Raw genomic sequence first — 15,580 nt, forward strand, 5'->3', positions numbered from 1 at the left:
CCAAATATTTTCTGGTATTTGTTACCTTGCAACAAGGACTTTGAAGGTGGGATTAAGAATCTTGTGGTGAGGTTAGTGTTGATGATCCAGGTGGTTCCAAGTTAATCAGAAAGGTCCTGACAGTGAGGAGGTCAGAAAGCCGTATGACATTGTCAGGACAGATGTAGATCTAGAAACTGTTGCTGGCTTTGGGGATGAAGGAAGGAGCTGGGAGTCAAAGAATACAGGAAGCTCCTAGGAGCTGAAAAAGTCAAGAAGATGAATGAATTCTCCCTAGGATTCCCCAGGACTATCTCCCCATATACTGGCTATTTTAAGCTCTGACCTTCAGAATTGAAGGAGATTACACTTGCTTTGTTTTACACCAGTAACTTGGTGGTGGTATTTCACGGTAGCAGTAAGACTCTAAGACACTGCCCTTCTTCTGACTTTCTACAGGAGAACACATTGATTCAGTTTGTTAGAAGCATGCCACCTGTTCAAGAAAACCTTGTTATCAATTATATGGCAGGTGACCTAAATGGAAAGAAATAAACATTATGTCCTCAGATCTTGCTTTATGATAGAAATGGTCCAGTTGTAAGACTAGGCTGGGGAACGACAGGAAACTAACCATTGCAAGCCAGGGTTGGGGGGGGGGGTGAGCGGTGAAGCTAAATTATGAATGAACACTAGAAGCAGTTCACAGCAAGGTGACTTTCATATGGAAGGTCATGTTGATATGTCTGATGGGATGCATGTGTGTGTGTGTGTGTGTGTGTGTGTGTGTGTGTGTGTGTGTGTGTGTAGTCACAGTGGCCATGGGGTCAAGAGAGGTTTGCTTGTCTGGTTAAGTTCTAGATGAGAAAGGGCATATCAGGAGTATAAATTCCTTTTCTTTAGGAACTGTGTTGGTTCCTAAGGTCTTCCTTCCTTTTTGCTCTTCACATTGAAATGTCATTCATGGGTAAGAAAGGCATGAAAAATATAAACTACTGAAGGATTAAGCCTGTGGCCAGTGTGTTTCCATTTTATTCAGGAGTAACCCTGAAATCAGCTCCTTTCCCAGACGCTGGAGACCCTCATATTAAATTGTTTGGTGGTGGATTGTGTCACAGAACAGCATTTCTTTTAATGGACTTTTTCTTTTTGAGGGGAGGAACTTTATTATGGTAATAGCCCAATAACATTCTGACGAGAGAGTTTCTGGTAATTTACGGAATGAGAGAATGAGGAACACAGAATCATATTTAGATTAACTTACATTTTTATGGGAGGAAAATGGGCCATCTGATTCTCTAGGAATGTATAGCTCCTTTTAATTACAAATCATGTACAATGGTTTAGAATGCTTTTCTTCCTACCTAACAGTTATTCCTATCCAAAATAATTGGCTGGATGTTGTTAACTACAAAGTATTGTAAGTGGCCCGAGACCCAAAGGTACCAGTAATCTTAGACGCAACATAAAAATTGTATTTAACCATTTGAGCCATTTATTGAGACTTTAAATAAACCCACCACTACTAGGCATCTTGCTTACTTTCCCTATGTGTTCATATTCCCTTTCTTGTCTTTTTCATCTTAAATGGACTTTTAGCTGTATCGTTTTACCACAGTAAGTCTTGATAAAATATTTGGCCCTGCTGCACTCTCTCCAGCCCTACAGGATGTTTGTCAGTGGCTTCTCAGGATTAGATTGTTAGCATGGATTTTGATAGCCTCTTTAATATTTTTAACTTTCCCCGTCTGTCACATCACCCTAATTTTATCACCTATGGCATCCCTCCCATGAGTTTGAACTGTGATAAAATGTTGGGTTGCCTGAGGATGTGTTGTGTTGCTGAAGCAGAGTGCCACAGACGGGGTCATTGATAAAGAAGAGAAATTGATGTCTCGCAATTCTGGAGTCAGGGACGTCAAGATCTTCTGGCATCTGATGAAGAGCTTCTTGCTGTTTCTTCACACAGTGGAGGCACAAGAAGACAAGAGAGCCCCTTAGAATGGTGTTAACCCATTGAACGCTAGTGCAGCCTACACATATCCTATTAGGCTCAACCTCTACGGCTCTACTGGGGATTAAGTTTCTGACTCCCTCAGGTGTAGAAGACACATTCAAATCATCGGAGGGGTAATCAACCACGCATACTGCAAAATACCATTTTCCTGCTGTTTCATAAAGTATGGTCATGCCAGTCTGTTGAGATCTATACTTGTTTGTATCACAAAGGATCATGTCAGCCTCTTGGTATTTATACATTATTTGTATCAGAAAGGATCATGCCAGCCTGTTGGCGTCTATGCATTATTTGTATCATTTTGTTCTCTTCTTAAAATCACTTTGCCCAATCTCAGATGATTTTCAACTTTCCACAGACTTGCAGAAATTGTATTTCTGGCTTAGCTCTCTTTCCTGACTCCAAACTCTAATTATATAAACCACTTCCTGTGTAACATCTCTTAGATGTCTCAAAGGCATCTCAAAATTCCTGTGCCAAAATCAAACTTTTTTTTTTTTGAGATAGTGTCTCACTTTGTAGCCCTGACTGGCCTTGAACTTTAGATCTTCCTTCAGCAGCCTCTCAAGTGCCAGCGTTATGAAACCAGCACCACCAGGCTTGATCTGAAATCAAGCCCTTTGTCCTCCTGGCAGTCTAGTTCTATTCCGGTTACACTGATCTGGTACCTGGAACCACTATTGGCAATTGCTCACACCCCAAGACCTCCCTCTTGGTCACACCTTCTTGTTGCTATGCATGGCTAATCTGGCACAGGTACTGTTGGTCCTTACTTCTGGACCAGTTACTAAATTCAGCTGTTTCTGCCCCTCTCCACCCACCCAGGCATTTCAGTTCACAGGACTTCAGAAGTAGCATCAGACTGGTCACCTAGGCATTTCAGTTCACGGGACTTCAGCAGTACCATCAGACTAGTCTCCCTGTATCCACTACCAGCCCTGCCCCTTAATGACTGTGGTGAGAAGAGACCACCTGTTTTAGAATTTTAGCAACTCTGAGACTGATATAGGTAGTTATGCCACCATTTTCCCAGAAGTCCTCACCAATGTTAGATAATGTCAGGTCACCTGGTGGGTTGGCTGTGGATATTTATCCTCAGTCTCTGAAGCACTACTGAAATAACTATTCAGGCAAAGAAAATGGGAGGAGAAATGGCCAATTAAGAGATTTTCATGATTATGTTGGAGAGGATGTGGAGTAAGGGGAACACTCCTCACTGCTGATGGGAGTGCAAATTTGTACAACCACTTTGAAAACCAGTATGATGGTTTCCTAGAAAATTGGGAATCAATCTTCCTCAAGAGCCAACTATACCAATTATAGGCATATACCCAAATGATGTGCAATCATAGCACAAGGGCGCTTGCTCAGCTGTGTTTGTAGCAGCATTATTTGCCATAGCCAGAACTTGGAAACAACCTAGATACCCCTCAACCAAAGAATAGATAAGGAAAATGTGGTACATTTACACAATGGAGGACTACTCATCTGTTGAAAAAAAAAAAAAGCCCTCATGAAATAGGAGTCAAATGGATGGAACTAGAAAAAAAATCATTCTGGGTGAGGTAACCCAGACCCAGAAAGACAAACATGGTATGTACTCACTCCTAGGTGGTTATTAGGCGTAAAGGATAGAAATAATCAACCTACAATCCACAGCCCCTTAGAGGCGAGGTAACAAGGAGGGCACGAAGAAAGATGCATGGATTTCCTTGGAAAGGGGAAGAAAAAATATCTCCTGGATAAACTGGGGCAGGAGGGGTTGGAGGGATGAAGAGATGGGAACTAGAGGGAGCGGGTTAGGCAGGTTGGGTAGGTGCAGGAGGCAGGTTGGAGGCAGGATAGAGGGGAAGAGTAACAAAAGAGACAGAGACGTCTTGATGGGGGGGGCATTTTGGAGTTAGGGAGAAACCTGGTGCCAGGGAAACCCCCAGGAACCCACAAGGATGACCCCAACCAAGACTCCCAGCAATGGTGGAGAGTGTACCTGAACTGGTGATCTACTGTAAGTGGATTGGTGACTTCCCTAATTACCATCAGAGATGCTCTATCCAGTAACTGATGGAAGCAGAGGCAGAGATGCACAGACAAGCACTGAGCGGAGCTCCGAGAGTCTTGCCGAAGAAAGAGAAGAGGGATTGGACCAGCCAAGGGGATCATGATGGGGGAACCCACAGAGATAGGTGACCTAAGCTGTGGGAGCTCTTGGACGCTAGACCAACACTCAGGGAGCCTAAATGGGACCAACCTAGGCCCTCTCCATGTGGTGTGACAGTATGTAGCTTAGTAACTTAGTAAGGCTTTTAACACTGAGAGCAGAACCAGAGCCTGGAACTTAGCTGGCTTTTGGTAACCCGCTCCCCATGCTGCATTTCCTGGCCCCTCCTCCATGTAAGGGGAAGAGCGGTCCTGCATCAGGTCGATGCACAAACTCAGAGGAGGCCTGTGCCTCTCTGACTGGAGATGGAGGAGGAGTGGGTGGACTGGGGAAGAGGAGGGGGGACAGGAGGAGAGGAGGGAGGGGAAAGTTGCTGATATGTGAAATAAATGACAAATGCTATTTAAATAAATAAGATATAAAAATAATAAAAGTTGAAAAAGAGAGTTTCGTGACTACTTGAAAGACAGAGTGCAGGGGCAGATAATACTGATGGCCTCACTGGAACAGAGGCAACCTCTTCAGCCACAGTCTGCAGGAAGAGGTGTTGATCGCAGGGAAGGTGAATGGCAGTGGAAGATCTGGTAAGGCTCAATGTTTAGGGTACCGGGTGATGTAGAAGGCAAGACAGGTGCCCGAGAGAAGAGTGTTCACATTGAACTGGCAAATCCTCAACCTCTCCTGTGTTTCTAGAATGTTGACAGGGAAGGTCCTTGCCCCACACCCGGACTTACTGAATGGTTCCAGAGGAAAGTCCTCCAGATCGTTTTCTATGGAGGTTTCTACAAATAAAAGCCTAGTGTGTCTTCTGATTACTTTACAGTAAAGGTTGGTATTGTTGAAGCCTTCCAAGCAACCAGTATCTCCTCACAGTGTTCCCACTTTTACTGTTCTTTGTAAATCTGAGTCAGCAGCCAAGCTCCAGGAAGCAACTTATTTAAGGAAACACAGACATACATACACTCACACATGCGTGTGCGCACGTGTATGTGTGTGTGTATAGATAGATAGATGGATATGGATATAGATATTAACTATCTGAATATATGCATGATAGGCTAAACTAAAAAAAGCAAATAGTAGAAATCACAAAAGAAACCGAGGAGGTGGTGACAATAAAATTGGTATTAAGAAGACACTGTCTCCTAAAACAAGAGAGGGACACTGAAAAAAATTAATCATAGAATGCCCAGAAATGGATGGAAACCATGAGAGCCAAACTAAAAATGAAATAGGAGAATGGCTACAGTTTTCTAAAATCAGCCAGAGTAGACTAGAAATGTGAACCAGAAGCCAGTCTGTGTCCATCTGAGAAGCCCAGCATCTCGAATACCGAAGCAGCACAAGGAAAAGGTGCCCCTGAAGGGGTGGGGTAGGGGCTGTCACAGGGGAACATGGGAGAAAACATTTCCTGCTACCAGATTGCTAGTTCCAAATGGAGAGGACCCAGCGAGTACCCCAGGTGCTTTAGGCAAAAGGCCCACAGAGATGGGCTCCCCCCCCCACTGGGGTGCTAGAGCATTTCTCGGTAGCTGTCCCCCTTTCCGACTTAGAAGAGGCTTAGGTATGTCCAGAGAAACAGGCTGGGGTGGGGGGTGCCCTGCCTGTTAAGCTCATTGAGTCTGAGCAGTGTAAGCCACCTTGTCGCCAGTTTCTCAAGGGCAAAGCCCCTTACAGGTTCTTGAATGCACTGCTCAGTATCAGATGTAAGCCCCCTGTGTTTAAATTGGATTTGCCTTTATTCTCTATAGTGACTGGAGAGGCCGGTAAGAGATAAGGAGATGTGAAATGAGGGACCTTTTGAGAAGTGATTTTCAACATTTTAGGAAATGGACAAACACAATGAGGTTTTTTTTTTTTTTAAGGATTTATTTTTAAGCTGTGATCTAAATGTGATTGGTTGCAACCGAGGATCTTCCTAATGATACATTTTTATAGAGCTGGGGGGAAAGTAGTCGAAATTGAGCTCCTTTTAGCCTGGAGGAAAATTGTTTTCCTTTTGGCATAATTATTCCACACCAATAAATTGTTAAATGGCATATTATTATGGAGCTTAGTCATAAAAGACCTTTGATTTGGGCTCTGAGTATTCTGATTGCTACAAAACAAGTGGCCATTAGAGGTGATCTTCAAAGCTCTGTCACTACGATTCTTTTTCCTTTTTCAATTTTCTTTTGAAAACGTAGCAACGAGAAACATTTACCCGTGATCCACGCAGTAGCTCCATCACCTCAAAGTCATTCGCGAAAGAGCAGTAGGCTACACAGGCCAAGCCTGTGGTCTTTGCCCAGGAAAGCATGACATTGGCCATGGAGTCTGGGGGCAACTAAGCAACCACTGATCAAATGCGTAGATCCATCAGGGCTGAGATTTTAGACTGTATTCTTTAGAGTAGCCAGATACGTTAAAAATAAATGGAAGGGGACATGGAGTGGGCTGCTTTTCTTCACATTAAATGGTGGCTAACAAGGGGCTATCCACAGACCCTCCTGCCTGGAGTCTTCTTTCTTCGGGTATGAGTAATGCTAGCAAGCCTGGGTTTATAGTTTGTGAACGCCTTTCCTGCTCCACTGGGGACAGCTGGATTCTGTAATGCTTCCTTGCTCCATCCTTTGCTTTTTCACAGTCTTAACACAGCAGCCCCAGCTTGCCGTCTACATTGTCAGAGGAACTCCTTGTTCTTAGTCGAAAATTCTATGAATAGGCACTAAAGAGGGCAAGAGGCTGACCTTACATAATGTCTACCTTCAAAGACCCTTATATGTCTCTTTTTAAAGAGCTAGTGTTCCGGTTGCAAGGAAGAGAAAGAGCTGTGTTAAGAGCAGGAAGAGCATATATATATGCTTTATATAAAGACATTATATATATATACACATTTATAGATAGATAGATAGATAGATAGATAGATAGATAGATAGATAGATGATAGATAGATGATAGATAGATAGATAGATAGATAGATAGATAGATAGATAGATAGATAGTAAAGCTAGCCCCCTGAGTACTAATTGCTGCTGTCTTTCAGGCTGTGATAGTCAGAGGAGGTCTTAATTTAACTAGAACTGTAGGATATTTTAGATGGACTAGGGACTGAGTGGGAGTTTAAGGTAGTAAATGCTAAGTCCAAGTTTAGACGTTGAAAAAAACTAAATACCCTCAGGACAGACAGAATGCGATAGTACATTTGAACCATTGCAGCAAATGAGTGGTTTTTATGTTTTTATGTCTAAAGTGAAAGGCTTTGTTCAACGAGGCATTATGTGGGGTGCCTACATATAAACGCTAGGACTGCAGCTTTGGTTGAGGAGTAGGATGCAGAGCTAGGTATCTGTGCCGGGGTCTCGGCCCTGGAGGAGTCTCTGAGATCCTCATATCACACACAGGACACAGCGTAGAAGCCACACGTCGTGAGGAGCTGCTTGGTGAGAAAGAGAAAACTGTTTTGAGTCTGGTGGCTCAGTATCCGTTTGATCACATTGTTTAGACAGCGGGGTACTGTGAAACGTTTTCAGTCAGGTCCTAAGATACAGTGTTTTAGTAAGATGAAGATGGGGAGGAGGTACCCACTCTTCTGATATCCAGCATGATCCATGGAATATTCCCAGGGGTGAAGGGGAGAGTGGCTACTTTTTCACACTGAAAAGCAAGTGTGACTGAAAAGACTTATGGGGAGAAACTAAGGGCCAAGTTGACGAGTACAAGATGATATTAAGTATGATAGTGACCCCGATGTTTATAAAAGATCGTTGGGGTCAATGATTAAATTATGTGAGAGTTATTATGGGATTATGGTAGAGTGAGGGAGAACAGGTGGCCTTTAAGTGGGAGAGCCCAATGCAGCCCTGTTTGTGCCTGTTCCCAGGGTTTGACCTCAGTTCCACATCAGTTATCATGGGCAGCCATCTCTCTTGCCTCTCATACTGATGATTTTTATGATTTCCTCCACCAATTCTGTTTTAATCAGCTTGGGCTCGATAAAAGAGTGAGATAGGCAGGGTTGCCCAAATAGCAGGCGTTTATTTCTCATAGCCTGGGGGCAGGAAGTCCTTTGGAGCCAGCATGGTTGACTGTGGTGAGGGCCCTCTTGCAGGTGGCCACTTTCTTGCAGAGTTTCCTCACATGGTTTTTCCTCAGCCAAGCCTTTCTCCTCCTCCTACCCTTTCCTCTCCTCTTCACTGACACCAGGGCTGTTGGCCTTACACTTTCAGCCCTACAGCCTCTGCCTCCCAAGTGATAAAAATCGGATCACAAACATGTTCCGCTACACCCAGCCTCGCAGTCAAGTTCTTAAGAGGACACCAGTCCCATCCTTAGGAGCCCCCTCACTCCATACCCCTTCCTTGGAACTAGGCCACAGACAGGAATTTGGAGGAACACAACACTCTGTGCCCTGAAAAGCTGCTTCCCCCTTTTCTTTTCTGGTGTGTGGAGAACAGGAAGGCGGTTCCGCATTGTGTGTTCCAGAATGCTGACTGAAGTTTGGGACTCTCTCCAGCTCACAGGTCGTGTGTCTTCTGAGCTCACAGAAGGACGCGCAGATACGTGATGTCTCGGTAGGGGAAGCACATGCAGAGAGAGCCAATGGGAGAGATGGTGTCCCCTTCCTCTCTAACCTATGATTGCCTAATGACTTCATCAGCTACAACCCCAAGGACCTTCCTTCCACTGTCTGCCAAGACACACATCTGTTATTCCGTGTGCTCTTGTGTCTGAGCTGGATCTCTCTCTCTGCAAGCCCTTCTTTGATATACACACTGTGAGGAGGCAGAGATGTTCAGAAACCAACTAGGCAGCCTTGCTAAGGACAGAACGGAGCGGGTAAGACACCTGACCAGGAAAACTAGACTGGGCAATTACTTGCATACATGGAGATGGGAGAGTTTTTTATACGGAACGTTGGCACCTATAGAGACGTGTCCAGATCTGATTGCAACTCCTTGAGATAATAGTGCATCTCGATGGCTTCCCACAGGGAGTGCAGTAATTATAACTTGGTAGCAGAAAGTTTTAATGACCCTCAAAATGCTGTGGCCCTCCCGGGTGATCTTGTCCCTACCTGGACAGACTGCCTATGTGCTGGAGGGGACCCAGCGTCAGGGAACCTCCCCATCTTCTTCAGTCACTGTGAACTTCTCCTTAGGGAGACTCTGCAGACCCTGACCTTGACCGTGGAGGCAGCAAGTCCATAATTGTCACTCTAGTTTCTGCTGTGGAGGGCATGGTGCTCTTTGGCCTGTGCTAGGATTGGCAGTCTGGAACCTTCTGAAGAATGGGGAGAGCTGGGAGGTGCTCCCTATCCTCGTGTGGCCCAGTCTAATTTTCACCTTGCTTTTGAAATTAGCACGGTGAAATTGATGTTATGGCTGTAGTTTGGGAAATTTTAATCTCTGAGTTGTGTAACCACACCCACTGTCAGGCTACAGAATATTCCATTATCCTTAAAATGTCCCTGGTGCTGTCTCTTGGTAGTCTATCTTTTTCCTTCCCCTAATCCTTAGCAACTGCTGATATTTGTTTAGTTCAGTTTTATTTTTGTATGTGTTCAAATCTCAAATTTAAAGATTTATATATTTATGTTTATGTGTCAGAATACTTTGCCTGCAAGCATTCATGTGCAGCACGTGTGTCCTTGATGCCCGTGGAGGTCAGAAAAAGGCACTGGATCCCTGGAAATTAGAGTGATGGGCAGCTGTAAGCCACCATGTGGGTGGTAGGGGCCAAACTCTGGTCCTTTGCAAGAGCAGGAAGTGCTCTAACCACAGAGTTATCACTCCGGCCCCATGCTGATCTATTCTTTCACTGTAGTTCTGTCCTATGGAGAATGTCAGGCAGCCAGAATCAAACAGAATGTGATCTATTGAGACTGACTCCCACCCAGCAGAGTAATGTCTTTGAGATCTATTTATGCTTTCCAATACTTATATCAATAGTTCTGTCCTTTTACTAAAATTTTTACTATTCACTTGAAATTTTCTTTAGTTTTACTGTATCATGTATGAACTACATAGTTTACATTTCTTGCATGATAAATGTTTAAAAATTGACACAGTCTTATTATATTGTCCAGTCTGACCTCGAACTTGTGATTCCCTTGCCTCAGCTTCCTGAATGCTGGAATCACAGGTGGGCAACAGATAATGGCTCATGGGTCAAATCTGATCATTTTTATAAATAAAGTTTTATTGATACATAACTGCATATATTTACCTGTAATGGCCTGCTGTTACTTACATGTTTTTACATAGCCAAAAGGGGAAAAAAAACATGGCCCTCAAAGCATAAAATAATATCTTAATTAGAAAAAAACTTATTGACTCTTACAGCTGTGGCTGGTACTGGTCATGAGTTATAATAGATACTTTGCTGGGGCTAGAACTAAGTCCTGGAGTTGAGGAGACAGTTTACTTAGTGAAGTGTCTGCTGCATAAGAATGAGAATCCCAGTTTGGATCCCAGAACCCACATGAAGAGCTGGGGGCAACAGGCACATAGGTGGATCCTCAGAGCTCATTGACCAGCCAGCCAAGCAGACTCAGGGTATCTCTGTGTAGCTCTGGATGCCCTAGAATTCACTTTGTAGGCCAGGCTGGCCTTGAACTCACAGAGATCTGCCTGCCTCTGCCTCCTGAGTGCTAGGATCAAAGGTGTACTGGGTCAGTTCTGGTTTTATTAGTGTCATCCTCATAATTTCTTCAGCATCTACCTAGAATCAATCCTTCATCCTACTCTCCCCTTTAGCCTGGGTATTCACCAAGGCCTCTGTTCTTCCTCCTGTGGTTTCTGCACCTGCCTCATGCCTGGAACTCTCTAGGTCCTAAGAGATGAACACAATCTAGTCTCTTACCTCTTACTTACCTTCAGTTGTAGAGGAGAGTCAGTGTTTCAAGGACTTGAGAAGGACTTTGAAAGGGGTCCCAGTGAATGACTTCTGGGCCTCTGAAAATTTTCTCTGACTCTTGTTCCCTGGTTCTCTGGTGCAAGATGCATAGGACATCCTTTGTGCCCTCGTGTGATCATCAGATGCATTGCTGATTTTTCCAGGTGTGGAATTTAGAGGCCATTTCTTCATCCTGCTTCTCAGCCTATAAAGTGATCTCATCCAGAAGTAAAAAGTTTGTGTAACCCAATGTTTGCTACATGTTCCTGCTCTTTCTTGAATTTCTTATTCCCAGTGTCTTTCCTTCTGAATTCTCAGTGCTGGTGCCAAAATCATGTTCAACATCTGCCTCTCTATTTTTCACTCTTTAAAAAAACCCTTCAGCCTGAGACGCCCTCCTACTTACATCCCAAAGCCCCATTTCACATTTCCTCTAATCTGCACCCTTTTCCTTCTCCATCTTTGTCCCTTGCTTCTAAGGTCCATCCGATGTCACCAAACACCTTAATTTCTTTGTTTCTGTCTGTTTATTTTATTTCCTTAAATGTGCCCATTCTACCCTTTATGACAAGGGTTCTGAAGTTTGTGTTCTCCAGGAAATTTCTCAGATGCAATCTAAACGAATGTATTCAGTGTGCAAATGGGAGAATGATACCCAGAGAGGTCAGAGGGCTTGTCAAGGTTGCACAAAGCAATCCAAATGCTTGTTATGGAACTCACATTGGGGTTCAGCGTGGCTTTGTCAAAGGACTTCATGGAAGTTTTTCTGTTTAAGGTAAGTGGGAATGTGTGTGGTGGACACTGAGAGGTGCTGGGGGCCATGAAACACGCCCTTCACAGAGAGAGGGAAGTCAAACATTACTGACAAAAGGGTCCATCATTTGTTTTGTAACCATTTTTCCTTAAGGAAGAACGCCTTAAATTGTGACTCTACTCAATCCTGGGGAAGCTTTCTGCTGTGTGAGAGTGTAGGTCTGAGCCGTCCCTGAGAGCAGCGTTGTGCCTTTCCCGCTTCTGAACGGCAAGTCTGATGTCTCGCCCTCCCACTTGTATGCTAAGTCACATGAGCTAGTTAGAGGAGAGCAGAGAGAAGGACAGAACTGGCTGGACTTGAGTTAATTGCGTTACATTTTTAGATTGGTCCTCCTCCGTCTCTGAATGGACCTAAAGGAAGAGGTTCTAATGTAGTGTGCTTTCCCAGCTACATGTGAGCCACACAACCATGGAGGAAAAATTGAACATCTGTCCTGAACATGTGCATACTTTTTCCTCATTAGTCCCTAACAAAAAGGAGCACAGCAACTGTTTCATAGAATTTGCACCAAATAATGGATTGTAAGTCACCCAAATATGATTTAACATATACAAGAGGCTGTGCGAAGGTTATGTGTGTATAGTGCGCTGTTTCATATAAGGGACTTCAGCCTTTGTGGTTTTAGGGTATCTACCGTGGATCAGGGGGCCAACCCCACAGACTGAGGGAGGCCTGTTCCTGTTTCTGATGGGCTGTGGGAGTTTCTAGAAGGAAAGGCAACCTGGAAGCAACGAGTTATTTTTAGTGCTGGTACTTACATTGCTTGATAAATCAGTCCGTCAGGCCCTCAATCATTTGGGATGGCTGTTCAGCTCCCCATGACCTGTCAACATGCTCCCAGCCAGGAAAAAAAAAGCAATATCTGTATTCCAAGGCATGTCTTGTGTCTTCTCTACAGGGAGCAGCTGCCATTCTGGCACTCCCCTGAGAACACAGCCCAAAATTGCCTATGCTCGAGGCTGCCACTGACTTTCCTCTGAGGGCCTGCTTTAATTTGCCCTCTTCCATCATTCTGGTCTCTTGATGCTATGAAAATGCCTCCTACCCACAAAGCATCTGTGTTTGGACAAACTTCTCCTCTGCCTTCTCTGTCTTTCAGACAGCAATGAACTTGTCTACTTCTTGCCTGGAAGCCATCTCCGTTCAGCAGGTCCTTGGACTGTGTTTTTCTGACCTTGTTGGTATTCAGTGCTTTCCCCGGGTTATTGGCATATGTTCCTGAGCGTTGGAGAGGGTGGGAAGCAGCAAAAGAAATGAGGGCAGGTTGTGCCATTAGGGTGAGAAGAACTGGTGGGGAGGATGTTGCAGATTTCCAACTAAGACCCTGGAAATGTCCCTGACCCTATGTTTTCCAATGAGTTCCTCTTCCTCTTCCCGCTTCCTGTTTTAAGATAGGGTTGCGTACACATCAAAGAACTCATTAAACATACATGAATGAATGAAGATGTTAATGAATAATTTGACTTCCTGGAGCAATGATATGAGGCCAGTGAAAAGTACAGATGTCAGGCAACATAAAAATCACAAAGCTAAGAATCAAGAGATGTGGGTTGGGTTTTCTGCAGAGGGACCTGGAAGGGAGTCTTTTACCAGCCCTAGGCACCAGCTTCTCATCTGTAGGATTAAAAATCTTGGACAACATTTGTGAATCCAGATGTTTCAAACACAGGTTTCCTCTAAAATCTTTTTTGACAAGGTTAAACATACAGGCATACAAAGGGTATGAAACTGTTTCTCTCTCTCTCTCTCTCTCTCTCTCTCTCTCTCTCTCTGTGTGTGTGTGTGTGTGTGTGTGTGTGTGTGTGTGTGTGTGTGTGTATGGCCAGGACTTGACACCTACCACCTAGCAGAAGCTGCTTCCAGCATGCTAGTAATATGGTTTTAACAGCCTTCCATTTAGCAGATGGATGGTGGCGAATCACAATGATCCTTTCTTAAGAATCTGTGTTTCAACGGTTGCAGTAATAGATATATTAAAAAGTAGTGTACCTGTGATCCTGACACATTTTTTTTATATTAAGGTGACTCTTTTTATTGTTTTTATGTGTGCTAAGGTATGTGAGGTTCTCATCACTAGGATAAAAGCCTCTGACAGGGACACCCTAAAAAAAGAAAGGCTCATTTTGGTCCAGGGTCTTGGAGATCCCAGTCCATGGCCAGCTGGGTCCCTTACTATGGGACTGAGACAAAACTGATCATCATGGCAGGGAGCACATTTCTCACTTTGTGCTGAGAGTAAGAGGTTTACTTATAGATCTAATCATACAAGCACACTGGATGTCACAGGCGAAGGGAAGTGATCCTTCTGAACCTATTGAAGACAGCTGTGGGCAGGTCTTGTGTGACCATCTGAAATAGCTGTAAGAAGAATCATCTAAAAGTCTTCTGAACCCATCAAGGCTGAAGCACAATCTGGGAGCCATAACAGGCTGTGTGGGGTGCCTATGATAGTGTGATGAATCTTGTAGCTGGAACACACAAGTTCCCTTGGGACAGCAATGACTGTTTAGATCTCTTGTCTGACATCAGTGTGATGTGGGATGTCCTCCTGTCTATGTGCTGCTTTTATTGGTTGATGAATAAAGCTGTTTTGGCCAATGGCTTGGCAGAGTAAAGCCAAGCGGAAAATCCAAACAGATAGAGAGAGTGAGTAGGTGGAGTCAAAAAGATTTGAACATAGTGTTTTACCACTGATCTATTCCTCTAGCCTTTGGTTATTGCTTGTCTTGTTTTTGAGTCTGAGTCTGTGCAGGCTGGACTCCAACTTGAGGCAGTCCTCCTCCCTCTGCTTCCCAACTGCTGGCACCACAGCTGTGCACCACCACACCCAGCTTCTTGGCCCTTGTGTTTTTGAGACAAAGTCTTCCTATTACACTCAAGCCTGTTTAAATGTGCCGTGTTACCCAAGATGGCCTTGTACTTGTGATCCTCCTCTCTCGGCCCTCCAAGTGTTCGGGTTATAGTTATGTGCCACTATCCGGGGCAATCAGAGTTTGTAATCAGCCTAGATCATGGGTTCTGTGAAAATAGTGGGTCTGAAGTTGTGATTGTCATGGGCCCAGGGGCCTTTAGAAATGACAAAAGTCTCTTTTACAGTCTTTGACTTGGGAACCGAGAAGATAACAGCAAAGTTTCAGATCTGTTCACCGTCTCTTTCTGTATGAGGCAGTTACCTGGGTCTGCTGTCTGTTGGCCAGACATGGAAGAACAGTGCATCAGTATTCGATCGATCAGTCTGTGCCTGACAGCTTTCATCACTTGAAGCTCTAACAAGAGAGAAACCTTATTTACATTCATTCACTATATAACCCTGTCAGGTATACTTACAGAGGAAACCTGTGTCCTTTAGACAACGTGACTGGATCCTCCTGCCTTACCACCATTCGCATTAAAAACAACAAGAAAAGCAACATTGGCCTTTCCACCAGATCCCCTGGATGAGCATCACTGAGATTAGGTCTGGCATCTTTTGTGCTGTCTGTTGTTGTGGGGATATGGATGTTTATTTGCAATATCTAGTTTAAAACTTAACTCCAGATCTCCTCGGTTGACAGAGCTGAACCTGAATAGAGCTGCAGTTCCATGTGTCATGAGAACAATACGTATTTTGGTTTTGTTTTTTGAGACAGAGTTTCTCTGTGTAGCCCTGGCTGTCCTAGAACTAGTTCTGTAGTCCAGGCTGGCCTCGAACTCATAGAGATCCTCCTGCCTCTACCTCTCCAGTGGTGAGATTAAC

The 15,580-nt window shown here is 44.2% G+C and overlaps 1 protein-coding gene across 4 annotated transcripts in view; it reads left to right on the forward strand.

The window, feature by feature from the left end:
- The window catches only part of LOC126511175 (carboxyl-terminal PDZ ligand of neuronal nitric oxide synthase protein-like), a 276,647-nt gene that overhangs the window by 164,652 nt on the left and 96,415 nt on the right, over positions 1-15,580 (forward strand). For 2 of the 4 annotated variants that reach the window (XM_050158185.1, XM_050158187.1), the window contains exon 1: positions 8,910-8,972. The exons of the other annotated variants lie outside the window; for them this stretch is intronic. In XM_050158185.1, coding sequence (XP_050014142.1) covers positions 8,925-8,972 — 48 coding nt within the window. In that variant the 5' untranslated portion in view covers positions 8,910-8,924. Of the gene's footprint in view, positions 1-8,909; positions 8,973-15,580 lie in introns of those variants that run through there. 4 annotated transcript variants of the gene reach the window in all.

Source organism: Alexandromys fortis, unplaced genomic scaffold (assembly GCF_014885135.2).
Source record: "Alexandromys fortis isolate MF-2015 unplaced genomic scaffold, M_Fortis_MF-2015_v1.1 scaffold_106, whole genome shotgun sequence".
Lineage (NCBI taxonomy): Eukaryota > Metazoa > Chordata > Mammalia > Rodentia > Cricetidae > Alexandromys > Alexandromys fortis.